The sequence below is a fragment of the Lathamus discolor genome, chromosome 5 (genome assembly GCF_037157495.1).
Source record: "Lathamus discolor isolate bLatDis1 chromosome 5, bLatDis1.hap1, whole genome shotgun sequence".
Classification (NCBI taxonomy): Eukaryota; Metazoa; Chordata; class Aves; order Psittaciformes; family Psittacidae; genus Lathamus; species Lathamus discolor.
In genome coordinates, this window is record NC_088888.1 from 58,237,415 (window position 1) to 58,263,981 (window position 26,567).

The window sequence follows — 26,567 nt, forward strand, 5'->3', positions numbered from 1 at the left end:
AGCTTATATGTAGTGGTAAACTGTAATAATGGTGTAAACGAAAGAAAAGATTTTCATAAAAGAAATAACAGTAACAATTTCTGGAAGTCAGATCCTTGACAGCTTCTGTTTAAATTAAGTCTTCTTTAAGAGCTGAAAAAAATAAATTAAAAAATCATTAAATCATTCTCTTTCCTTCCCTGATTTCTTGAAACCATGCAGAAAAGAGTTTTTAGATATGTTTTCTGTAACCAAATAATTAGATTCTTTAAGAATCTGCAAACAGCTAAAACGTGACTTCTTTTTTAATCTACATTGCCAGCAATGATGAAGTTAAATAGAGATGCTGCAAGTAGCATTTATAATGGATGGTACTGCAAAAAAAGCAAAACTTTGAATGTCACCTTAACTGGTTTGTTGTATTCTCTATTTTTCAATATGAAGAAAATGAGAACATACAGGGCAAAAATGCTCAACATGTCTTTTAGGCAGTAGCTTTCAACCTAATTGCATGAAGAATGATATGCAAAAGATCATTACACAATATGTAAGTCAGAAGAGTGTCACTGTCACTGCATGGCTAAGAGCAGGGAGATTACAACAACCATCTTGTCCCTTGGCCAAGCTCTTTGTTTGGCCTCTGGCTTGAAAGAGGTGTGAGTTTTAGACTAGAAATCCAGTGTATTGCATTCTTTTGTGAGTAATCCAAGTTAGTTTTAAGTGACTTGTGTTCTAGGGCATATTCATCTTCTGTATGTCCTCAGATGGTTACCTACAAATCCACTGCAAGGAAAATTGCTGTGGACTCCTATGCACTTGTCAAACCATGAATGAGTCTGCGGCAGCAATAGTCTGGAATTGACTTCAGTCTCTTGCAGTGGCATTTGGGATGCAAAGTGGTCTGTGAATTACTTTTTGAAAGGCTGCATGGTGCATCAGCTGGAAAAGGGTTTGCTGTCTCTCTACAGAGGACATTGATCAAGACAGACAGAAACATTTTCTGGTGAAGTCTGTGATATAAAACCTGATGAAATAGCTAGCGGATGCAGCACCTTAAAACTGTGCCTGCCTGTGTTGGTCCCTTGAGACCAAATCAGACATAGACCGTGAACACCGTTCTCAAGTGAGGTTATAAAAAGCTGGGGAGCTTCTGGTCAGATGACACTGCCCCGACCCAGGTACAGGACCCTGCACTTGGCTGCATGTTTCTCAGGTAAGCTCCAGCTGGATTGCTGGGACTTTGCTGCCAGGAAGGTTTTCACTTGAGTGCCCTGAAAATCTGGAACCTGTCATATTCGGTACCCTTACTCTGTTTTATAGCAAGGTTTTTCTTTCTTCAGCTGGAGCTGGGAACACAGACATTCACCCAGCGTGTTTCCTCTGTGCTGAAGTATTTTTTCTATGTTGAATGACTAACAAGAGACTGAGGAACACTGTGAAGATATCTTTTCATTACTAGTGCTCAGATTTTCCATTCATTGTAAGACACAGCATCCATTTCCAGCAGTAAATGTCATGCACACAATAGCTCTGCTGTCGGTGTGAAACCTAGCTTAACTAGAGGAGGAGGCATAAAAGATCAGAGCACAGCCTCTGTGTGCTAAACTGTACAGTCCAAAATATGTCTCATAATAGATTCAAAATAGATTGATTAGATAAGGTTGTATCCTAAGGCTTCATTGTCTGCCAGCATCAAATGTTACTTTTCTTTTTATTTGAATCATCTTCATATGTCTAGGCACTAAAACTGATTATGGTCCTTACGTGGCCAAAAGAAAGCACTGTTTGAAGGAAGATTTGCAGACTACAAGCCTGACTACACACGGTTTTCACCTGCGTGAACAGGGGTTGGGTCAATGTTAGGAGACACTGGGGCTGTTTGTTTTTATCCAGCTTGGAGCAGACAATATTCCAGGGGTCGTGTTTAAGCAAGCAGGAGATGTGAGAGACAGAAACAGAAGATGGTATAAGACAAAGGAAAGTAGAGCAAGCAAAGTCTCAGTGCAAGACAATGTTGAAAACAAACCCTGGGGAATGTGTTTGAGGTCAGTCACTGAATCAGTAGCAAGACCCAAATCAAAATCTGAATCTTTTTTCTTGTAGTTTGACCTTCCCTGCATAGTCTGTAATTGATTTAAAAGTGGTATAATTCGTTAGTGCAGAAGTGTTTCATGTGTATGAGAATATTTCTCCAGCTTTATATAGTAAGCGACACATAAAATCCAATTTGGAAATAATATAGTGTGCAATGAATAAACGATATGCTCTGACATTTGGTGGTGTTTGTGAGATATAAGTCTATTTCTAGTGCACTCCAGGCTTAAATAGCCAACTGGTGTTTATAGGAGATGGGCTGCTGCATTCCTTTTCAGTTTGCTAATATGTGCTAGTCTACTGAAGTAAGCCAGCCTTACACTGGGTAAACACATGGGACTCTGCTCATCTATAGGGCGATGTGAATAAACCATCATACCTTCACTGGAGATCTATGCAAGCATCAGGTCGTAAATGGTGAAAAATTTAAGCAGAATTTAAACTAATTGACCATGCTCAGTGGATACACTCTCAGCCTGCACGCCTTAGTTTACCTAGCTGAACTAAAAATAATCCGTAGATGGAAAATCCTTGTGATGGACACTGTAAAATTCCAGTGAGATGGTTGTGGAGCATAGTTTATTCTTGTAAAACACTTTAAGATCTTTGTTTTAAATGTGTTTAAACCATAAATGCTGCTATGTATTTGTTTTACTGTGGTTCAGTACTTTCAGTGTTGCATCGTTACATTAAGAAAAAGGGGGCATGTTTTTTTGACTGGATTACCATGGAAAACTTTGTCCCGTATCCTCCACCAGCTGGAGCACAGAAACAGGAGTTCTCGTATCCTGGTAAATGTCCTAGACAGATGGGGATACTGGGCTGTGTAGTGCTGCCACCAAGTACTAGAGGCAGGTAAAAAATCAGCTTTTATGACTGAACTCATGTTCAGCCACTGGAAAAAAATGCAACCTAAGACAATGGGGCAAATGTTGATGATTCTTCCTCTTCGAGGTCATTTTGGCTTGTTACATTTGGCTAAATCTAAAGTACTTTAGGAGATTGTAACTAATATTTGAATTTGCACGTAGATTCTGCTCTCAGTTTTACAGTGGTTCTTTTTCTCTAGAGTGGCTTAAACAACCCCCCCAAAACTATGTCCAAACTTTTCTCAATGCAGTTGATTCAGCTGAGGTATCGGGCTTTATCCTGAATCCTGCTTTCAGTCTCCAAAAATTCAAATCCTGTCTAGCTTAGGAGGGTGCTGAGCGAAATCCTCGTCCATTTCTACTTGCATCTTGCTTGGGCAGTAGCTAAGGAAAAAGCTTCACCCAATTCTGATAAAGCAGCTTCCTCCTCCCCTTTTACTGAGAATCATTTTAGCTGAGATTATTGCTGTAATCAGTTAATTAAGCCAGACAGAAGCATGCAGAGAGCCAAAGCATGATTTTCACTTGCAGCATCTAGGTCTTGAGAAGGAAAATGTTAACATGTGGTACTTTCTTGCCACTTGGAAATACATAATTGTGCTTGAACACTATTTCACTGGAGGGGAAATCTGTAAGTGGAATTGCAAACCTTCCTAATGGAAACAAGGACAGATCACGAACAAGGTAACCGAAGTAGCCGCTTGATTGATTATATTAATGCCCCGAAGGGAGTATGTCCATTATATTTCTACTGTGGCTTTCTATTGTGCCCTCTTATTTAACAATGATCCACATACAAGGAAGGGTAAGGACAATGCAAATTGGAGGAGGGAAATAATTGTTATTAAGCAATGTCCTTTTGCTTTCAGACTAGCTGGGATTGTTTTCCCTCTCTGCTAGAAACCCCTATGTATAGCCAGTGAGCAGGGCTAGCTGCTTGGTTTGAATTTCTCTTTGTCTATTTACTGTGACAAAAAAGAGCTCAGCTTGTATGCAAACTGCAAAGCACTGAGCAAGGATGTGTTCTGAAGGACAGGAACAGCTGAGCCTTCTGGAGGCTCTACAGTTTGCTGGTTGGTGGTCTCCAGGCTGCTTTCACTTGCAGTTTTATGTGTGTGAGTGATATGCATATCCAATTCTATAAATTATTCCAAAAAGGAAATAATGCTGCTCTCCAAACTTTCCTCTCCCCTCCCCAAGATGAAGGAGTTGTGTCTCCAAAATGACATTATCAGAGTTTTTTTCTCTTTCTCTCCTTTCTTTTTCCTTCTCATTCTGTGTTATTCTCTTTCTGAAAATCACTACATTCTTGTGGAGGGGACAAATAACCTTTACATTTTGTTTGCTGCTTTCTGAAACACTTTGAAGATCTAAATGATCTAAAAATGCATATCTTGCTGATGGTTCTTTTGACCCTACGTGACTGTAGTGAACCAGTCATCAGCTTGATTTGGAGCAGGATGGAACCCCCAAAATGGATTTCAGTACTGACTGCCCATACTGCATGAAAGTAAGCATGAAAAAGACTCATCCATCTACTTACTTGTCTGTCTAAAACTTTGACATCAAAGACAGCTTGAACGGTTTCTGAGCTGAAGAGTTTTTGAGGAAGACATGAAGACTCTAGAAGCTGACACTGACACATTTCTGAAAAGGCACTACTTCAGAGTACAGATATATGTTCCTTTGTAGCATCCAGGAAATCATATTTGACTGTGAGAACCAAATTGTATTGACTTAGTGAGATCCAGCAACACACTTCATGCTGTTTGAGAGGCAAATGAAAATCCAGGGCCTCCTACCAGGAGCCTGTTTCTTATTTCTGAAAAGCTAACTATGCTTTAATTGTGGTCTGGAAGTTAATGTTATTTCAGAATTGTCTTCTTAATTCCCATCATTCCAATTCTGCAGATGTGGAAAATCACCCTCTTTACTATATTGCCCACGACGCTCTTCATTACCATCTGCTAAGGTTTCAAAATCTGTTATGAACTTGCTGCTAATTTCAACTTCCTTTCCTTTTTCTGGGGAAAACAAAAAAACCAAACCAAACCAAACAACCAAACCCCAAACAACACAGCAAAACACACACAAAAAAATCCCAATCCAAAAAAACAACCCACAACAGAAGACAACCCATCTATATAGCTGCTGAACAGCTTACCCTGCTGTAATAAGGAAGTCCTTTCAGAGACATGAGTCAATACTTCTGCTTAGGTGAGCCAAGAAGAATTGTCTTTTCTTGGGTACATCCTATACCCGTCTCTTCTTTCCAAGGGAAAACAGTTTTTACCAGGCAAGCTGATACTCTGCCAGCAAGAAAAACCTATGGTGTTTGAAAAACTAAAGCTGTCTCTAATATAAACCTCTTTTCTAGTATAAGCATTCTTTATTAGCCAGCTCTGTAGTATTAAAGTGTTCAGGAAACAGTATTTAACAGTATTATGAAAACAGATTTTCTTTTTCAAAAATGCTTTAATTTTTAACTTATCTGTTCCTTTTCACTTTTTTCTAATAGCTAGGCACAGCATAGAAGTAATTGGACTGTTTGGATTCTCCCTGTATATTTCAAAGGATTTTAATTTAAATAATAGACTTGCAACTGCTGAGTAATAATGACATCATTGTTGCAGCAAAGTCAATTTTTAGCAAAACCCCAGCTTACTAGGCTATGAATACACAATTCTGTGGGTAGTAAGTACATTTAGCACTGTCTAACAGGAAAGTATTAAAACTGGAGAGCCCTGGGCTGTTGTGCACCCGGTTTTTGTCATCTTTGAAAGGGCCACAACAGGACTCACTCCTACCGGTTTGGAAGTGATGTTTGAAAATATAAGGTAGAATAAGAATGTAAGACTTTGAGGAGGGGCTATATACCGTGAAGGCCTAGAGAGACAGATACATTGCACCATCTCTTTGAAAGCCTCACCAGACACATGTATACACACACATGCATACTATCATGAATATCTCTTATGACGCATTTGCCAGTTAGTTCTGCAGATACTAACAACCCACTAAATGAGCCGCTTACTCATTTGCAGTAGTTGAACGGGACTGAAGCTGTGCCTGCATTGAAGCCGAAATTTGATGAAAGGATTTGTGTTGTGCACTGAATGGGGGCAGACCTGCATCACGCTCATTTCTCGTCCAGCAAATGCTACTTCCTGACACTGTGATATGTTTACTGGGGCAGGTCTCTCTTTTTTCTTTGCGGAGCAGGAAGCCCAGCCAAGTCTGACACTCTTCTGTTAAATCAGTAACAGTGTGACCAACTGTCAAATCTCAGGAAATTCTATGGAGCTAGCTTTGTATTTAAAAATAGAGCTGATAAGGGTGGGTGGGGGAAGAGCACATTCAGAAATCTGGCTTTTTGTTCTTTGCCAAACAGTCCCACTGTCTTTCAAGTGGATTTTACAAAATAATAATGTAATAATATTATATATAATTTTGTTCCTACATGGGCAACAAGGGCTTGGGAAAACCTGACCCTGAGTTCTTTTGAAACTGTCTTCTTCTGGGATGGTAAACGGTGTGATTAAATGGTACAACTAATTGGATAATTTTTCATACAGTCCTCACATACTTATTGGTCCTGCATACAATCACTGGAGTCAATACTGAGGTCCAGTCAGTCAATTACTTTTCAAGCTTTTGCAAGTTTAGGGACCCTGCAGGTGCATCAAGCAGAGCTTCTTCACAGACCAGATCCCTTGTCCTCTTCTGCACTGAACCAATAACTCTTGTCTCTCTTTTTTTTGTAAGTCTAACCACAATGCATCAGGGAGCCTGTAAGTCCGTATTGTGCTGCTCTGCATGGAATAGCCATCAGGCAGGGAGGCCCCGCTGTATGAACCCCACGCTCTGCGCTGTGGAAATGCTTGAAGTGGCTGAGATCCAGAGGCAGTAAATCCCTATATTGCAGTCACTGCTTGGATAGCGAAAAGGATTTCTGTAGGAAGTCCTTGCAGCTATAGATATGGTTGATCGGGGTTCTGCAAGAAAGTAAATTTCAGTGACTGCTTGCTTACATCTTAAATGAATGAGTCTTTAGTAAACTAGCTTCTTACCATATGGTCCAATTTGAGTACCTATATATACTTAATGCAAAACTGTATTTGAAAATCATATGAAAGATTATGCTAAAAAACCCAGTGAGGGAAAATTAGAGACTTCATTAGATAAGGAAACAAGGAAACACAATTCACAGCCTCTCAAACTAGATAGCTGGATATGTTCGGTCCAACTCGGATCACAAATTGATGTGCTAGCCTAATGAAAATTACTGTATTTACTAACTTACCTTCTTTTGTTAGAGAAGGAACTAATCTGCCAATATTTTCATCTGCATTCATCCAGATTTGAATTTGCAATAGGTCGTGTCTTGTTCATGATGCCGACCTTCTTGAGGGTTATCTGAGGGAAACAAAATGTTGATAATTCATCTGAATTTTAGAACTTTCTTGTGCTGCAGAATAGATGTGTAAATCTTTCAAGGTGAAGCTTTGTTTTAAACATTCAATGTGGCTCATGATGACATGATGAAAAAAACCCCATTTTTTGTAGTGATTTTTTAATGCTTCTATAGAGGCAGTTTCAGCAACTAAAACACAATGCAGCAAATGCTAAATATAGACTCAAGTAAAATGGTTGGTAGTTTTTGTTTCACACAGCTCAGGTTTCTTATCTCTGTGCAAAGGAGAATGGTTTACTTAAACTGAAATATATAAGCTCGAGGATATGGAGCACTGATTAGATATTACTGTTTGATTATGTTCTGCTTTTAGAGTTTGTTACATACTTCTGGGGTTTAGATCTTTCAGATTACTTTGGAGGTCTATTAGAGTCACCTTTCAGAGGTCACATTTGCATGCTTTAAACTTCTGTGTTCTTGCGTATCAGTAATGTTTGAGAACAGTAACATGTAACTGCAGCAAATGTGTTTTGGGATATGCCATCTAATTTATCATTTTCAAAATTAGTTCTTGAGTTCTATCCTTAATACAATGCAAAATACACAGTTTTCTCATGGCTTTAATCCAAATTTTGTGGGCTTATCCTTGCAGCAATTATCTTCAAACACAGAAGTGAGAGACAAGTAATATCTGCATGTATTTAAAGAGACTTTATTACAGCTGCCTGCTTCCTTTTCATGTGTTATTTTTTTTGTTCTGTCTTTTAACTGCAGGGGCTGTGATAAGTAAAGATCTTGTCATGGTGACTGCTGGGGATGTGTTCCAGCAGGGCCAACATTGTGAAATGCTCATGTAATGTAAGCTCAGTAGTGTCTTTGAGCAAGGGCTTCCATGAATGAACTGACTTCATGGAGCATACACTGGAGTAGTTTACAGATGGGAGTGTTGTGTATGACTGCCCCTTGCACTTTCTTAATGTAATTTGTTACTGTCCATTTCAGCTCCTGCACTGCTTGTTATGTCCTGTTTCAGTCATTTTTTGTTTTTCTTGATTTTCTCTTTGGGGATACAACTAGTTCTGAGCAGACTATCTCTTACCATTAATGCATTTCATTTGATAACTTACCTTGTGAATAGATGGGAACCATCCTTCCTTCAGAAGCTAGGGGCATGTTCCCATGTTCTGGATTGACCTTCCGATGCTTGGCACAGAAAACAGTAACACTAAGAACTAAACGACCAAAGTATAGAGCATATTTGCATTGTACTGCCCTGCATGAACCAGAAAACTAGACTTATGATTCTTCAATTTAATTTTAATTGGTTTAACCATATATTCTTATTTGAGGTATGAGAATGGTACACCAGTGCACTACATGATGTGCAAGTCTTAAACCATGGAATTCCTAAATTAGTGGGACAATACCCAACAATTTAAGCAGCAAAACTTAAACTTCTATGCTTCTTTTATTTATGTACGTTTAAAGTTACACGCTCATTTAGAAGCTCAGTTTCCTGTTTTCTCTATGACCAAATATCAGGTTGCATGTTTACTAAAATGCCTCCCAGAGAAACTTGGTCACTCAAGCAATATGTTAAAAGTATAATACCAGAGAATGATCTTACAGCCAAGCCAGAGTTGCAAAGTTACTTTTAATAAACAATCTTGTCTGTGTTACTTTTAAGTCAAAAGCAAAAACAGTCTAAGGATACTTAGTCATATACTAACCCTGACATCCCATGAAACAATTCTGATGGGTGCTGTGGTCAGTACAAACTAGTACAGTCCACTTTTTGCATTTCAGTCATTTTCTATTGTCTTGGGTGAACTGGGTTTGTCTAAAAAAGTATGTGCTAATATAATGTTTATTAGTTTAATGTGAGAATGTTAAAACGCCTGAAGGATATGAAACACAAGATACAAGCAAATGGTGCTTGGCAGTCTCAGGGATAACAAAACCAGAGAGTTTTCTAAACCTGCCTGTCCTGCACACTGGGAAGTTCCCAGCAGTGCCACAACTGATGGCTGCTGGCCCTCATGTGTTGCACAGGGAGTGGGGCTGGTTCTGGAACATCTGCAGGGGGTGTGCTGCGTGGGTCTAAAAGTGTCCTTTTAAACTGGATTTTATTCTAACAGCATAGAATGCCCCATCATTTTAGTCATGGACCGCTAAGAGAAAACAGAGTAGTATAACTTTAAGTAGGATACTGATACATGATTACAGTATAAAGTAGTGAATTATTTTAGAATCGATGTCAGTAATTTTTGGAGAATGGAGAAAAAAATGGGGTGGGGAGCTTCCTGAATCGAATTGTATTTATAGTTAAAAGTATGAAATAAATTTTTCCATCCGACTTTTATGTATGGGCATGTGACAGCATCGAGCTGACTAAACTGAGCACTGGCATAACTCCACTAACTTTACTGAAATTTCATCCCTTTGCAGCAATACTGGGTTTGGCTCAAAAACAAGTGATCAGATAATTTTCTGACTGGTAATGTTCATAGCTTGTATTTCTGACTTGGAGTAAACAAACTACATATTTCGGGCTATAAGAAGATAGCGATGGCCACTTGGAAGAAATTTCCAAGTATTCAGACAATGTTGCATTGCTGGCTGGTTGTGCTGTACTGTGTTTAGCCTTCCTGTATACAGTTGTTGTAATTCTGAATTCCGTATTTCTCGAAAGTTACATAATTCAGTGGGAATGTTAGTTGCAAGAGGAAAACAGGATTTACACCTTTCTGTGCTGAGGTAGACATGGAGCAGGGATCCTCACTGTATGGTCTGATCCTTTGTTTCAGTGACAGCATACAAGGGGAATGCTTTTTGACTAACCTTCAAAGCAAGTAGGTTTTAAACAGGTCAGGCTAAAGGCTGTTTTGTGCTTCTAATATGGCAGTTACTTCACATCTGAGGTGGAGTTTAACCTACATACAGAAGCTTAAGAAAATCCTACAAATTATTGTATAGCGATATCATCCAGTGCTTTCTCCTTCTGCGCTCATTTGTTTGTGTGTAACACGGAGTCAGACAAGCCTGCCTTGGAATAAAAGGCCAACTGCAAAAACTCAAGCATCACCAGTGGCAGTCAGATAGAAAATCTCAACTGCAGCACTGCTGAGGTTTCTTAGGTTTTACCATAAATTCTAGGAAAGTAAAGAAAATCCAAAATGTTCAGTATTTTGATAATCAAAAAATGAAAGGGTTTTGATATAGCCATTTTGAGACTGAATTGTGCCTGCCTGGTCTAATGACTGGTAGCAGTTCTTTTTGCCTTAATTTTCTTCATTTGGTGGGTTTTCTCTGAAGAATACCAACAAATGCTATCAAGCACCAAATTATCGTTTTTTATTAATTATTACAAAGAAGCCTCTAGTCTGCAACAGGTCCCAGATATGGTCTTCGTCAGATGTTTCAATGTCATAATATATGTAAAACATCACCAAGAGGTCTCAGATATCTCTCTCAAGAGAATTTACAGTTTGCTATTTCTTTTTGTCTTCAACCTACTGGGAAAAAAAGCGTAATAATACTGGGTGCTCCTAAAATCAGATAGTGTGCTCATAGAACGTAAAGGTGACTCATGTGGGCTCAAGAACAAGAGAACCAGAGAGACTGAAAAAACTCATACAATGTGAGTAGGAGAAGCAATTTTTGAAAAACTTTCTTTAGTGGAAGCATAATGTCTTTTGAGGAAGCTGGGTATGTCAGTGAGTCCCACCAGGGTTAGAGGAAGAGGCTCGCTGCTCTGGTACAGGCACTTAAACTTTTCAGGAGCTGACCCTGGAAACTGGAGAGGAGGAAAAGGCCTGTTGCCAGCCCATGGCTTTTAATATATTCTCTCTATCTCCTTCCAAAGTATTTGTATTTCCCCTTCTTTCCCACTGCCTTTGGGAGAGAAGGGTATTGGGAAAAGGGAAGGTAGAATAGCAGAACTCAATAATTTCCCGTTGAGAAAAACATACCTGGGAAATTCCTGATTCTCTTCATAAGCTGCTGGTTAGATGTCACTGGATCCCACCCCTGCATATATTCTGCTTCCTGCAGTATCAGATCTGCTGACACAGAGGTAATCTAAACCCCTTAGACTTGTTTTAAAATCATATGACACACAAAAAAGTGTTCTATCTACCCACCAATAATGAGCCATGTGAAACCTTTGACTCCCAAGGGTCTTCTAGCAATTATGTCAGTAATTTCTCAGGTGAAAATCCAATTCTGAAATCTGGAACATTAAGAAGAATCTGAAATTTCAGGGACTGGTAATAAACCATAGCTATGGTAACAACAAGCTGCTTGGTTTGATTTACTCCCATGGTATAAGCTATTACTGAAAACATGGCACAAAGCGATTCAAATCGGTATCAATTTGTGTTCCTCTGTGAAAGATGTGCTCTTTCATTACCTTGTAGAGGAGGCAAAAATAAAAACCCTGCATGCACCATGTTATTTCATGGTGCCTGCTTGGCAGCTCTTAGGTGACACAGTTTATTGTTAATGCCCTGCACAATGCACACAATGTACTTTTAGTGGAACATTTCAGTGTTCTGTAGGCCAAACCTGCTCCTACTAGAAGGGATGCAGTTTATTAGGGAAGCTAATCTGCTCTCAATTCTAGTGCCACCCAATGCTGTTTAACATCTTGCTTTGTAACATGCATAGTTACTTCTTTTTTTTTTTTTTTTTTTTGTAAAACAGGAGGAATTTCTCTAAGGCTTCTGAAAGGCTGCTTAGACTTTGCTAGGACACAGTGTTCAACTGGAAAAGTTGTGGGTGGAGGAAAAGGATTTCTGTACTCAGTGAAACAACTCAAGAACTGAGAATTTGTGATTTTAATTTCAGTCATTTGCAATATAGATGTGCTTACAGAAATGCCACTGTTGCTTTTTTGATAGAATGCACACACGCTTGATTTCTTAATTAGATAGAGGAAATAGTCTGCATTCTCTTAGAACAATATTTAGCTATTTAATGTTTGGAGTTTTTTTTACTAATCTTTTAATTCTATTAAATGAGAAAGCAGGTGTATAGAATTAATATTGAACACGTCTGGCTTTAATCACAGAAAAATGTGGTTTTCAGAGGTTATGCTTCAGCTTAATTCTATTTAGAGCATCATGTTTTTACTCGGGAGTCAAAAAATGTGATTTCTGAACCTGGAAATAGACCACAAGCCCTTGGGTAAGATGTGTTGCAACTGACCTTAATGAGACAGCATCTGCCCAGTGCCAGTGCTTACTTAAGCTGTTACTTTCAGTCATTTTTCTTTGTTGATTCTGCCAAGAGGGTGGAGTATATGTCAGAAGAAAGAGGTGGAGAGAAGACTTTTCAGACATAAGAACTTGAGTCCGTTCCTTGTCTGGAGCATCACAGCTCCCAGTAGTTACCTGGGGATGTGGGCTGTTTCCATTTACCATCGATTCACCTGTAAAGTTACAGGAGTTTTCTCTCGTACCATTCTTCTCTTTTCTAGGTGTATCAAGACCTTTAAACCTCTCTTGAGCAGGGCACAGACTGGAACAGTCCCAGACACTGGGATACAGACTGCTACACTCCTGATTCTTAACCCAGGAGATGTAAGAGGTGATAAGCCAGTGTGACTCAGTGCAGCTTTGCTGCACTAGGTGCAGTGGGACAAACGGACAGAGAATGAAATGGAGCCAGTTACTACCCACCACCCCTGCACATGGGGGGCCTTGTAGGTGGGACAAGAGGATGAGTGTGTCTCTGGTTCTGTTATCTGACCACTTAAATTTAAGTACGTTCGGGTTTTCTTCTGCTCTGAGCAGCAGCACTGTCAAAGCACAGATGCCCCAGCAGGGACACCTTAGAAGACACGGTATAGCTCTCAGAGGTGATCCAGCCACACAACTTGTGTATGCTCTGCTACACTCATCTTGGCCTTTTTACCCATTTATTTATTTCTTTTTTCCTCTGTGGTATTATTCATGAGGAGTTACATAGGATAATGTGAAGCTTCCATGAACATGTAATACTGAGGTACATAAAAACACTGCGGTGACATTTACTAGGAGATGGAAGAGCTGTTACCACACTCTTTCCAGGCATGCCGCTTTCTGGGGTCATGATACACCTCTAGATGCTTGCAGCTTCATTACAGGGCAGCATCACAAACTCCAGAGCTCAGCAGCTCCTCACCTACTGCTGAATGGCTTCTCCTTCTTGATATTCAACTTCCTCACATCTCACCGTGTCCCCGCGTAAATATGCAAAGTACATATGCTTATCCAACAAAACAGTATGCCACAAATGTTACATACAGACAACTCCTTTAAAAAGGTCTGAACTAACCTATTCACATGTTTCTTGGTCTTGACTCTTTTGCAAGATACTTTAGCTCTTTCTGTTCTTATGCTGATGTTTACTTACCATGCTCTCTCTCACAATCATTGTTCAACATTGAAGCTGACTTCAGGCTGGACAGCTTCATTGAGGTGTTATCAACACTAATCTAGACTCCTGCTCTGGTCTTTTACTGTAAACCAGTAAAATGTAAACTATTATCATTCAGAGGACCTCTAGCAAGAGCCTGAAGGTTTTGATGGGCTCTCCAGGAGTTTCAGTATTTGGTTTTTTATTCAGGATTTACTAAATTCTAAAAGCCTGTATTTCTACAACTCACCTACAAAACACCTAGTGACAGCTACGCTCCATAGTTAAAACAAGCTGGTGAGGAATGTACGTTGTGTCAGGTCTTCAGTGAGAATGTAAGGGCTTTATCTGGATAAGAAAGAGGACAACATAACAGTGTACAGCATTTCTACTTGCTCATGCAAGTACTTCTGCAGCCTTTTACAGAGCACATTCTGAATACCTAGGCATAAATAAAATATGACCTGTGCTGAAACATAACATATAACTTTCCAAGGAGATAAAAGCTATTCTGTGATCATCAGCTACCAATTAAAAATGCATTGGGTCAGCAGGAAGTGTTTGAACACTGATTTATTGATTGTGAAGATTTCCACATGAACACAGAACAGCTCCTGTTTCACCTCACCTCTCTAAGCTGTCATATCCATCGCGCTCTGCAATGCACTGCTTTTTGTATCTTGGTGGTGGTGGCTTCTGTAATTTTTGGATAGTTACAGTGAAGTTGGAAGCTGTCCAAGTTATTTTCTCGTTCTCTTCGTGTTGCTGTCTGATAATGTGGATTGCTGATTGAGTCAGGGCCCGCTTGTTCAGAAGTCAGTTTAGAACTGGGACCATTGGGCTGCATTGCAAGCAACAGTAACATGAAGGCTGCTGTTGCAGAATTATCTCTTGAAGTACTTGGACCAAACTCAAAGCCACTTGTGGTAAGGGGAGGGGGGAGCCTCTTACTGTGTTTGGATTATCGCTGACGGGATCATTTTGTTTCCAGTCCTGTGGCTTAAACTGTATGATGACACTGAGGGTATGTTGGTGGAACCGATCACTGAAATTAATGTTATGATGCTTCTTTCTTTCCACTTTGTTTTCTTACTAAAACAAAGCACTGGTAAATTCTTATTTTATGAACTCTGCTAAGTCTGTAACCTACTTGCCTTGTGAACCCCAAATGCCATAATTCTGGAGTGAGGCATCTCACTTTTCCTTACCAATTATACCAAACGCCTTCCATAGGCGTTTCCCCGATGACAGCTGCACGCCGTTGCTAACGGGTCCCTTCCCCGATCCAGCGGGCAGGAGGCTGAGGTCCCGCTGCACACCCTTGGGGGCGCGCGGGCGAGTGAGTGGACAAACCCGAAGCCAACGGGGCGCCCGAGCCACCCCTGCCGCCCCACCGGGGCCTCAGCTGGGCGCCGCGGCCACCCCACCCGCCCCCGCGGGGCCGTGGCCCGGGGCTGGGCAGGGCCGGGCTGATTAGCCCCCCGGCCCGGCCCCCCGCGGCAGCCCGGCCCCCCGCGGCAGCCCGGCCCGCGCCCCCTCCCCGTGGGCTGGGTTATGTAAGCGGCCCGTCCCCGAGCAGCGGCCGCAGCATCCGCGGGGCTCCCGCCCCTGTCTCCGCCCCGCTCGGGAGGCAGGCGGTGGCAGCGCAGTCGAGCAAGTTTTGTCTGCTGCGGGGGGCGGCGGGGCTTCACCGCCCTCAGCGGTCTCGGCGCGGCACCATGGCTGAGGCGTTCCTGGGGCGGGCAGCAGCCCCCACCGCGCCGGCGGCCCCCCGCTAACCTTCCTCGGCAGCGGGAGCGGCCGCCTCCGCCGGCCATCTGCGCAGGGGCCGCGGGGGAGCGCGCAGCTCCGCGCCGCTGCTGCTGCCGAAGAACTGCGGCCCCCCTCCGCCGGCCCGGCGCGGCACCATGTGGGGCGGGCTGCACCCCCAGCTCGGCTTGCGCGGCTACAAGGCGGGTAAGTAGCCCCGCGGCCCCGCCGCCTCCTGCGCGTCCCGGCGGGGCGGGGAGGGATGGGGCTGAGAGGACGTACAAGGATCCCGTCGCAGTGGGGCATCGGCGGTGGCGCGGGCGGGCCGGGCCGCGCCGCGCCGTGCTGTGCTGTTTCCTCTAGCCGTAGCCCGGCTCCCCGCAGAAACGTGTGAGGAAGCGGCTTCCTCCTCACACGGGCGGTAAGCGCTACGGCCCCCGCTGGCTCCATGAGGGGGACGTGGCGGCGAGGCCTCCCGGAGAGGGCGAGGGGCCGGACCGCCGCCGCCGCTTTGGTCCCGGCCGGGGACAGGCCGTCCGTCCGTCCGGGGGGTTCACTCTTTGCTTAGCTGGCCCTCGCAGCGGAGGGTAAAAGCTGAGCTTAACCTATATAATCCGTTTCCTTGTTCGGGTTTTTTTTTCCTGTCTCTGTTTTGTTAGTGCAGCCTTAGGCAGGGGCTGGAAGCGTGCTTTGCTTTATACTTCTCGGGTTTAAACTGCAACAAATAGAGCCTTTTTTATTTTTTTTTATTTTTAATTCCCTCCCCCTTTTCTGTCTGAGCGTTAATTAGAGCCTAGTTCCTGCAGGTTTGCAGGAAGACATTGAAATGTTACGCTTGGAGTTAGGTTGTTACTGAGGAGACATGGATCTGTAAGCGAGGGGCTGATCTCTGCTGTAAAGGCTGTCTGTCAGAACTGCCAGAGGAGAGCTGTTGGATTGTTTGCAGAACGCATGAGCATTACTTTTGAGAAGGTAAGACTGGGTATCAGCTGTCTGGGATGCCCTGTTCAGGATTTGGAAATATTATCATCTGCATTACCTGCTTTTACTCTGGCAGAGTTCTTCCCTGCAGATACTTTGTGGGATTTTAACTTATTGCAGTAATCGATCACTTGTGAAGGTCTGTGATTTGGCTCTGTTGTTACAAGTTCAAAGTAGTGCTGTTGGAGTAATATCCTTTTTTCCTTCAGAAATTCGGATTCATGTTTTAATTTTGGGATTACAAAAGAGGCTGTTTTATGCTTGTACAGTTAGTTTGCTTATTTAAATGGCAGAATTGTTTTGCTTTTGCCTAACAGGGTTTTTCTTGCTAATACAAGAGCTGCTAAGACGTTCTCAGCAGCTGCCTGAATCTCTACAAGTAGTCTAATGTTTCGTCCCTTTAATGTGAAAGAAGACGTTGTTCCTTTTTGTCTGTGCTATTATTAATTCCTATGTATAACACGTTTGCCTTGTTGAAGTGTTGCTTGTTGGGGTTTTTTATTGTTCTGTTCTGTTATTTTTTCAATGCTTCCACAAAAGAATGGAGTGACATTATCTTTGTGCAACAGTTTGCAGAGATGCTGGGTGTTCTGAACACTAGGTGCAGAGATTTCAGTTAATTTGGTGGAAGCTGCAGGAATTCAGGGTGTTCTAGTTCTCGATTATTTGTGTCTGGGCAGGAATATCAGAAGGTTGTATCACAAGTGCGCACTGGCACTAGCTTCAGACTGTTGAAAAGATTGTTGGTGTTCATTTTTCATTTGTTTCAGAAAACTTTGAATTGTGGCATTTGTGACACATCCCGTTTGCTTGGGATGAAATAAAGGGGATTAATACCATGCTGAATTTGTCAGCAATTCTGGTCAGTCAGTTATTGGATGGATGTTTTGCTTTGGTTGATTTGTCAGAATTGTCTTTAAGATTTGAGAACTAATTTTGGGTATTGCTTTTCTTTCCTCCCCCATAATCTTTCTTTTAAACACTCAGGGTTAATATGAAGCTCAACACTTTATCTATAACCAGTAGAAGTGTAAAGTAGCAAAACTTGGAGAAATATCTCATAATTAGAGATAAAACAGAGTAACAGAAGGTGGTGGTTAATTAGAAAGCGAGTAGATAAAGGTTTAGGCTTGAGATATGATCTGTGAATTATAATTTCCAACATATATTTCAGTCCCTTCCTTCATCAGCTGTACTTTGAAAGAGTCAAGAAGCTGTTTTGAGAGGTCCATAATCCCTCTAAAGAAGAGGAAGTTAATTAGCTCCATGCAGGTTTTTTAATGAAGGGATGATGGTTACTAAGATCTTGGCTGTTACATTATTGCTGGGGTAGGTTTTTGGTGTGTTTCTTTTGTTGTTGTTGGGGTTTTTCTGTTGTTGTTTTTTTTTCTTCCTGAGAAGGAAGCTGTCCATGGGAAAAGTATTTTGTTGCAAAACGGTAGCATCCTAGTAGGAAGCAGAAGTTTAGGCATTTATTTTTCAAGATGAAGGAAGTCTTAATTTGCCAAGATAAGTTTTATTCTTTAATGGCAACTACTTGCTATGGATTCTGATTGTCTTTTAAATATTGACATGGGAGCATAACAGTTAGTGACTTGTTAATTCTCACTAAGCTGTGTTTATTACCAAAAGGCATTCTGTTTTGCTAGTTGTATTCTAGTTGTCTATGGATATGGGTATTTAGAAGTCCTGTGTTTTGTTAAAAATCTTGCAATCCCCTTACAAACCTAGGTGTCTACTGAAGAATTATCGGATTTTCAGTAATGGATGCAGGTTAATTCTGATTTTCTTAAAATTTCTTAAAAGGTAATAAGCAGAAACACTTAGGGAGTATTTGTGGCCTTCAGTTTTATTCCTTCCTAACATTTTCAAATTGTTCGTGCTTTTCTATGCAATAGGAGTGCTTTCTCTGGGGAAAAAAAAAACCCACAAAAGTAAACCCCAAAATAACCGTCTTGTTTGAATCCTGCTAGGATTTAATGACAAAGTTTGCTGCCCCTGCATAATAAATTAATAAATTCAGCTTTTTACAGTCTAAGTATCTATCCTAGAAAACTAAATTGCTGTTTTTGGAATGTATATGATCGACTTAGTCTTTCAGTCATTTTGTACATGAACGGTTTATAAAAACCTTGCAGCATAGTTTATACCTGTGTAAAGACAACAGCTGCTCACTATGCTGCAGGAATTTAAATAACTGCAGTGAAGGGCATACAGCATGTAAGGCCCTTTGCTTATTCGCTTAGACCATCATTTGAGATGCACAGTTGGCTCATGACTTTTTTAAGACTATGGAAGTGTTCACCTAGATGTGTTGTCCCTCTGGGGCATGCAGTCATCCATTTAGGCTATATGTGTCAAACGAATGCCTGGGGAAAGTGAAACAAGCGCACTTTAAAGTGGAATAACAAATATTACTTTCAGTAAACTGTACCACCTTCAGTCAAGCCTCTCGCCACTATCCAATATTACCAATAGTTGGCTACTACTGAAATTTGGCTGGTGACAAATGTTTAGGTGGCAAAAGTTGGAAGTGGTGATAACTAAAGGTGATCAAAAGGATGTGATTGACATTCCCTAAAAATAGTAGCCTGCATCCCTCTGCTCCTAGAGTCCTGGCAGTGTGATTTGTCCCTCTGACAAATCCCAGAAGACCCCTGTGTTCTCATATTTAACCCTTGTTCGCAGTGAGCATGGCACACGTGGATCTGAAGGATTCTGTAATGATGTTGCAGTCAAAGCGCTACCAACAGTAAGATCACAACACATTGTAAGGCCCACAGGATGCTGCCTCCTTTGAGTACCTGTGGACTGGATGGGCAGCTTCACAACACAGGTGGGGAGATGGGGCTGATGACACACTTTTTCATCCTTTGGGGTGGAGGAGGACAGAAATCCAGTGGTTTTATCTGTAACAAGGTTTATTGGTCTGCTATTGGTCTTCATTTGGGAATGTGCTAGCTCTTGGGACATCTTGAGAAGGCAGGTTTATGTTTTCAGGCTAGGCAAGGTAAAAAATGGTGAGTTAGTTACTCTTACCAAGGGTAGACTTCAAATTGCTTGCCAGTTACAAGTGTGTGTGTATATATATGTATATATACACACACTTACGTATGTAGTGCACAATGAAGATTGATTACCTGAGCCTAAAAATGTTGCATCTGCAAGACTGGCTGCTGGAGTGTCCTTTGCTGTCTTCCACATATCACAGTGATGTCAATGACATTCTGTGTTTTAGTGCTAGGGAACAGGAGTTAGTTATTTCTCTTCAAAAACCATGCCTTTTTTTCCCCCCCACCCCTTCCCTCCAGGTAATTCACTTTTATGGACATAATATCCACTCTTCTTAATGCATATAAAAGATGAATGCCTTAACTGCTTATCAAGAAAAAGTGTGGTAGATGTAAGAGTATATTAAATTGTTGGTCTTGGACGTTAGTAGTTGTTCTAATCTCTTGTATGTTAAACATTTACTGACTGAATACAGACACGTGGTTTCAGTAATTTTGTGCTTGTAAAACTTTTTAATTAAAAGCAAGTAGTAGTTTAATGATTTTTGAGAACAATGCTTTGATTTTAAGCAGGTGTGCAGAATAAGTGCATAGTAAAAAGTAGTCTGAGCCATCGTGTGCAGTAGCGGATAGTGGCAAAGGAAGTGCTAGTTAGGGTAAGAGCGCCTGGAGTTTCTCCAAAGAACACCTAGGATTTATGTCTACCAAATGTTGCTTATTAAGGTTGCAAATTATTTATGCTCAGATTTTAGCCAGGCATTTAATACTTGTTAAGAACCCCTGCGTTTCAAAATACGGAGAGGTTGCCAAATATAGCAATAATGCATGGTGGTAAGAATAACTGAAAGCCTCCTAAATCAAATAGATCTTGCATAACTTGAGGTTGTAGCCAGAGGTGATTATCTGTCATTGTTGAAAGTGAAGCCTGTTTGTTGTAGACAGGTTAATTAAGGAAAAGAGGGATGGTACTACATTTATTCAGTATAAACTTTGCCTTTTGTATTCTTTGGACACTTGTTCTTGTCATATAACGTGCCTGTGGTTTAAGAGTTGAAGAATTAAGCTAATAGCCAAAAAACAGTCAGCACAGGAATTGACAAAGTGCTGACTTGCTTGTAGTTGTTGGTAGTCTCTCAGATGCCCAAATGTGTCTTGAAATTGTACATTGACAATAAAGCAGTCTCATTGCAGTTGCGATTAGCTTTAAAACATGTTCAGTGTATTTGCTGTGTGATTCAAAAAGGGTCTTTCCAGCAGAGTGATGCAGTGAGTTAACCTTGGCTGGCTACCAGATGCCCACCCAGCCGCTTACTTATTGCCCCTCAGCAAGACTGTAGAGAAAATAAGGTGGAAAAGTGTGTTAGTTGAGATGAAGAAAGGGAGATGATTTACCAGATACTGTCACAGGCAAAGCAGACTTTATCATGTGGTCAGCCCATGGCAGCTCCTCTCCCCTCCTTCCTCTATGCTGTTCCGCTGCTCCAGCCTTGTCGCTCTAGGGGCAGACAGGGAAGCTTGGCTCAGGTGCCCAGAGCTCCTTCTCCTCTCCTGCTCTCGTGTCTGGGCTCGCAGGGCTGTTTCTCACACTTCCCCCCCATCATTGCTCCCAGGCAGCGTTTTAGTGTACTGAAGTGTAATATGGTTCTGGTGTCTGTCTTGGGCTCCCCACATGGGAGTTTTCTTGCTGACTACCGCAACTTGAGGTTCTAAATGTGATACATGTGACACTGCAGATTGGCTTCAGAGGCTCAGGTGGATAGCTGGAGAACAGGAGGAGGACATGCAGCTGAGAATAACTTGCGTAAATATACTCACAAGTATGCTTAGGTTTGTGTTAGTCATGATGCATACTCTCTCATGTGCCCTGAAACTGCTGACCCCTGTGGAATCGCCCCTGAGCATGTGAGCTTTCCCTGGGCACTGTTCTCTGCAGTGTCTGGCTTGGTTGCGTGTGCTTGAACATCCTATTGATTGCACAGCTTTGTTCAAGTGACCTTCTTATCTGCAGCTAGGCATGCCGTAAGTGGCACTGCATCTTTCTGTCCTTGTTTCCTAGGGTTCTTTTCTGTTTTTTTGAGACTCAAATGGCCCTCTGTAAAAGAAAGGCAAGTACTGAGATTTTATTGGGGTTTTTTGCTTTTTTCTTTCAAGGTGTGATAGTCCCTGAAATGTGAGAGGATGTGACAGAGAAATTCTCCCTTCAGGCAAAAGGGAAGAATTTATGCGGGTGGGTTGCAGGGCATGATTTCATTTTACAGGGAAGATTATCTAGTGGATAGTTACTCCCATCCTCCTGGGTACCTCTGTTCATGTATCCTTACTGATTCCCATGGGCTCACTCTAGCACTTGTTCAGCCTTATGGTAAGCTAATTCAGGATGCTGGTCCAGGAGAATACTAAAGTTAAATAAATATTGAAGGAGAGATTTACAGGTGCCTGACCCTGGTGTGAGACACTGCTGCAGGAAGGCGTTGGGTGGGTGTGGAATACCTGGAGTCAAATGGGCTGGCTTTTCAGTCATCTGATGGATAGTGGAAAAATCTGGCAGAATCTTGCTTTGCCACTCCTGATGACATCAGGAAGTATATAGCTAATCCGCAGATGTACCTTGAAGGCCAAGGAAGATTAAGAGAGAGGATCAGGAAAAAGTGACATTAATTCCATTGGACAGTGTAGCTTCCACCAATTCTTGACCTTGCTTACAGGTTTAAACAGGTCCAGAGTAATGGATAATGACTGGAGAGGTAGGAGGAGACTATCTCAGTCTTGCTGAAGAAGGGCAGTGCCAGTAGTGTCAAGGAGAACTCATGCTGCCTGCTGCCTCTTTATTCGTTAAAGTACCTGAAGTAGACATAGCAAACGCGAGTAGAAAAGCAAATGCTGCTTTTCAAGCTTTCGACTTCCTAATATGTTAAGAGACCTTTGGTGTAGTACTCGGACAAGAAACGTCTTGAATCATCCTGGAGTCACATCTGAGATTCCTTATAAGGTATACTTATGTTTTTAATGTCTGCTTTACTCCTTTTGTAGCATAGTTTCCAGATGGTGTGAAAAGCAAAAACTTTTTCAAATGTTTCTGAATAAATAAGGCTTTTTTTTTTCAGGCTTTTTTTTTTTTTCCCCAGTATTTCTTTAAAAGATGATACTTTCTCTCCTGGATGCCCGCTCTACAGCAAAGCTATTTATAAGTTCTGACAATTCTTTGGAGACGTTCTTATAGTTGAAAATTAATGCTTTGCATTAAAGTTCAGTGACCAGCACAGAGCAAAAGCCCCATGGTTCTGTGGGTAGTAAGAAAACAAAGTGGGAGCACAGTGACCCAGCTAGAGGCACTAAAAGGTATTGAAAATACCATTAGTTAAAACTTTATCACTCTAGCAAAAGAGACTTCACAGAGAACAAAGCCAGCATTTGCGATCTCAATATCTTTCTGTTCACTTAATCATCTGAAATACCAAACTGATGGAACAAGGGTTCTGTGTGGTCGGTGGAATTATTGTAATGCCAAGTTTTGGTTTAAAACTGATGTAGGTGTGCAGATGGAAACACAAGAGGTGCTGGTTTGAACTGGGGGTATCCTAGGTAGGGTTGGTGGTGTACAGTGTGAGGGATTTCTTTTTCTTCTTTTTTTAAGCTATTGCTCTTTCTTTTTAAATTCCAGAGTACTGTCTTTATATTGAATATGTGTGAGCTGAAGCTGAGCTTAGGGAGAAGTTTTGTCCTGTGACACGAGCACTGAAAAGTTGTAAAGAAAATCCCCATACCACTTGAGTGAAGCCACTTAACCCAAATGTAACAATATGGGAACTCCCTTACATGAAGTGCATGCTTCTGTTTGTTAGCATGCACTCAAACTAGAGCCTGGGTGCTCAGTCTCTTGTGCGTCCACATTAAAGTAGGTCCTGTTGTGTGTATAGTGCACATTAGACCTCTGAAAAATGGTGGAAAAAATTCTATCATTGTTATAGATGAGCAAAAAATACTTGTGATTTTTTGTGTGTGTGTGTGTGATGTTTGTCTTAATTTATTTTAGTGTCAAGGATGTCTTTAGATCTGATACCTGATTACAAAGAGGGGAGAAGTGCTCTTTGAAATAAGAAAGGCTGCTAGACTCCTTTATTTGATCCCCTTTGGTACGTGTGGGAACTGCTTAAAATCATGTAGAATTTTTTGACTCATTCTAGCAGCTATGATTACTTCATTTTCCCCCATGCATAGGGGAGCTTGAATTAAACTCTTTAAAAAGAAAGAGGGAGGACAAAGGTAATTCTGTAAGAAAAAATGTTGGAATGACAGAGTTTGGAGAAAAAAAAGCCAAACTTACCAGGTTTTGAATACCAGTAAAAGTAATTGCAAGAAGGACTGTAACCTAGATGGTAATCTGAATATTAGCTTCTTTTTGGTAGGAGGATTCAGCTGGTCACCTACAAGTACACAGCTTTTTAACAGACTAGGAACTGACTGCATGTTCTCAGGGCTTGCTGGTTGAAGTTTATATTATCTTTAAGCATAACTTAATGTGTTTATTTTCCTAGATGTGCCCCTCCTCATATTGTAAGTGATAAACTTTCCAAGTTTAAAAGGTAGCCTTCTCCTCTGCAGTTACTATATGGAAGTGAATGGAAACTAAGAATATCTTTTTGTGTTTCTGTGGGGTGAATAGTGCATTGACTCCAAAGACAAAGAGGCAAGCCAGCATAGCAGGCATGAGGTAATATATGTAGTCTGCGTGCCAAATGTGAAATAAGAAACATCTGCAGTTTGTATTTTGAAGTTCTGTTTTATGCAAATGCTCTGTCTGGAAGCAGAAAGCTCACAGGAGTGCCATCAACAATTGGACTGAATGCCTGGTCTTGCTCCTGTCAGTGATGCAATGAAGGCAAACTTCTTTCTTTCCTGACGAGGGTAGGTATTTGATTGTTAGCCTGATATTAAATAACTACAGCTAAGTGCTGCTGTCTCTTATAGAAATTGTGAAGTGTGTTACAGATTTGAGTTTGTTTTGCATACTTTGTAGAATAGAGATCAGGAAGGTGAGTCCATTATTACGTACTGTGTCAGTCTGAGGATTTTGCTACTTATTTAGCTAGCAGAATGCTGTGTTGAACACAGCTTTCTGCTAGTTGAACAGATTCTGTTCTCTGCAGCAAAGCCAGCAGAGATTTATGCCTATCTCACTCCAGTTTAGAATCTGCCTTAATGTGCGATTTGGCAGTAGGGATAAGCGTAGTTACTAGCTGGTTGCTGCTAGGCATCATAAGTATGCCTGTATGTTCCCACTCCCTCCTTGGCAATGCTTCTTGTCTGACCCCTTGCTGAGCCAGCTTAGGAAATCAAATTAGCAGATAACCATTCTTGTAAGCGGGAACAATTTGTTCCTGAACCACTTTCTGTGAGGCCTGGAGTGGCAGGGCTTTTGCTGGGGAGGCAGCAGTGAGTATGTGTCTGAGAAGGGTGACAGCCTCTGCATAGCAGCTGACCACTAGATCCGATTAGCTCTAATGTCAAATAGCATTCTCAACTCAAACCCATTTTAGCTGGGTGTCTTAGGTAGCCAGCTGGACTCTTTGATGGAAAGACAGAGCTGGGCACCTCTTACTTCCTATGGGCTCGGGGGTGGGGGTTGATAGAGAGCAAGCTACCTGATTATGTCCTCAACTGCCATGGCAAGGTTTTCTAAAGCTCGTCTGTCAAACTGATGTATTTATTCTTCTTAGCTCCCCTTCTCCCATTCCTCCTTGCATGAGAAACCTTGTAACTTGTTCTTGTTGTAAAGTTGTAAGAAACTGCAACTTGTGAAAGTTCACACTAAAGTAGTGTTTTGTGTAGAAAACAAAGGTTTCATACCTATAATTATTGTGGTGAGAGATGATATATTTAGCCACTTCTGGGGGTGTGGAACCAAAATGGTTTAACTGTTATTAGGGAATTGCAGAGGCAAAAGAAGTCTGAGTTTTCATGACACTATTTACTTAAAATTTATCATTCTAAGGAAGTTGGAGCACAAGTTTATATTCCTTAAAATACAACCATAGTCAGGTTCATCTAATTGATACTGCCAATGAGGCATATGTTTACTTAGAGGATTGCATTTTTAGGAATTTCTTCTTTGCGTTTCTCCTTTTATTTTTCTCCTCTAATGTTTTAAGATTTTCTCCCTCCCCATAAGTGAATTCTTTGTATGGCCTTTGTATACCAGGCAGTATGTTATCAGGCTGTATAAATAAAAATATTGGTCTCTGTCTCAATATTCTTCTGCTTAAACTCCTGCATGCCTTTTTTTTCTTTCAGCGCCTCTCTATAGCTGTACATTTTTATCTATCTTCATATTTAGGATTTCTCTAATCGGTTTCCAACTGAAAAATGAAGAGAACTTAGTTAACTAGCTTGCAGGCTCTGCCAAGATAGCACACTAATAAAGCATGAGAGTCCTCTGGATGAATCATACTTTAGATATCTGATGCTATAAAGTGCTTTTGAGAAACTGAAATGTAAAAATTCAGTAGTTAGGGCTGTCATTTCATCCCACTTTGCCCTGCTCCTGTTTGCACTGTGATTAAGCTGTATCATCCACCTACTCTGCTGCATTCATGTGAGAGGGGGGACTAGGACCTTCTGGTACCTCAGTTCATGGCCATCTGGTAGAACTTCCTGAAATTTCACCACCTTCAGAGTGTTTGTTGAACAGGGCCCCGAAACTGTTACCTGTCTGCCTTCCTTAAAGCACCAGAAACCCTCTCTTAGCAGTGTACTGCTCATCTGGGCAGTACACTGCATTACATTGTACATTACATTACAAAATTACAGTACATTACATTGTAAACCTGGAACTTGTGTTGGGCATGTGTATTAATAAAAGTTGCAATTTGTTTTGCAGGAGGATCGCAGAGATGGAATACACCTAGCAAATAACTGTCTAGGTGTTAGGGTTCTTTAGAATTATGCCAGTTCTTTAGCATTATTTCAGGAATATTTATTTGATCATATAAGTGTTTTTTTTTTTTTTTTGCCTGTATCTGCAAGGCACATTCATGTGCCTGGTTCTCTTTATTCAGTCAGGATATCAGGTTG

General features: G+C 41.3%; 1 protein-coding gene across 3 annotated transcripts in view; it reads left to right on the top strand.

The window, feature by feature from the left end:
* The first annotated feature begins 15,319 nt into the window (after positions 1 to 15,319).
* The window catches only part of CEP85L (centrosomal protein 85 like), a 109,366-nt gene continuing 98,118 nt past the window's right edge, over positions 15,320 to 26,567 (top strand). For all 3 annotated transcript variants that reach the window (XM_065680997.1, XM_065680999.1, XM_065681002.1), the window contains exon 1: positions 15,320 to 15,711. In XM_065680997.1, coding sequence (XP_065537069.1) covers positions 15,663 to 15,711 — 49 coding nt within the window. In that variant the 5' untranslated portion in view covers positions 15,320 to 15,662. The remainder of the gene's footprint in view (positions 15,712 to 26,567) is intronic.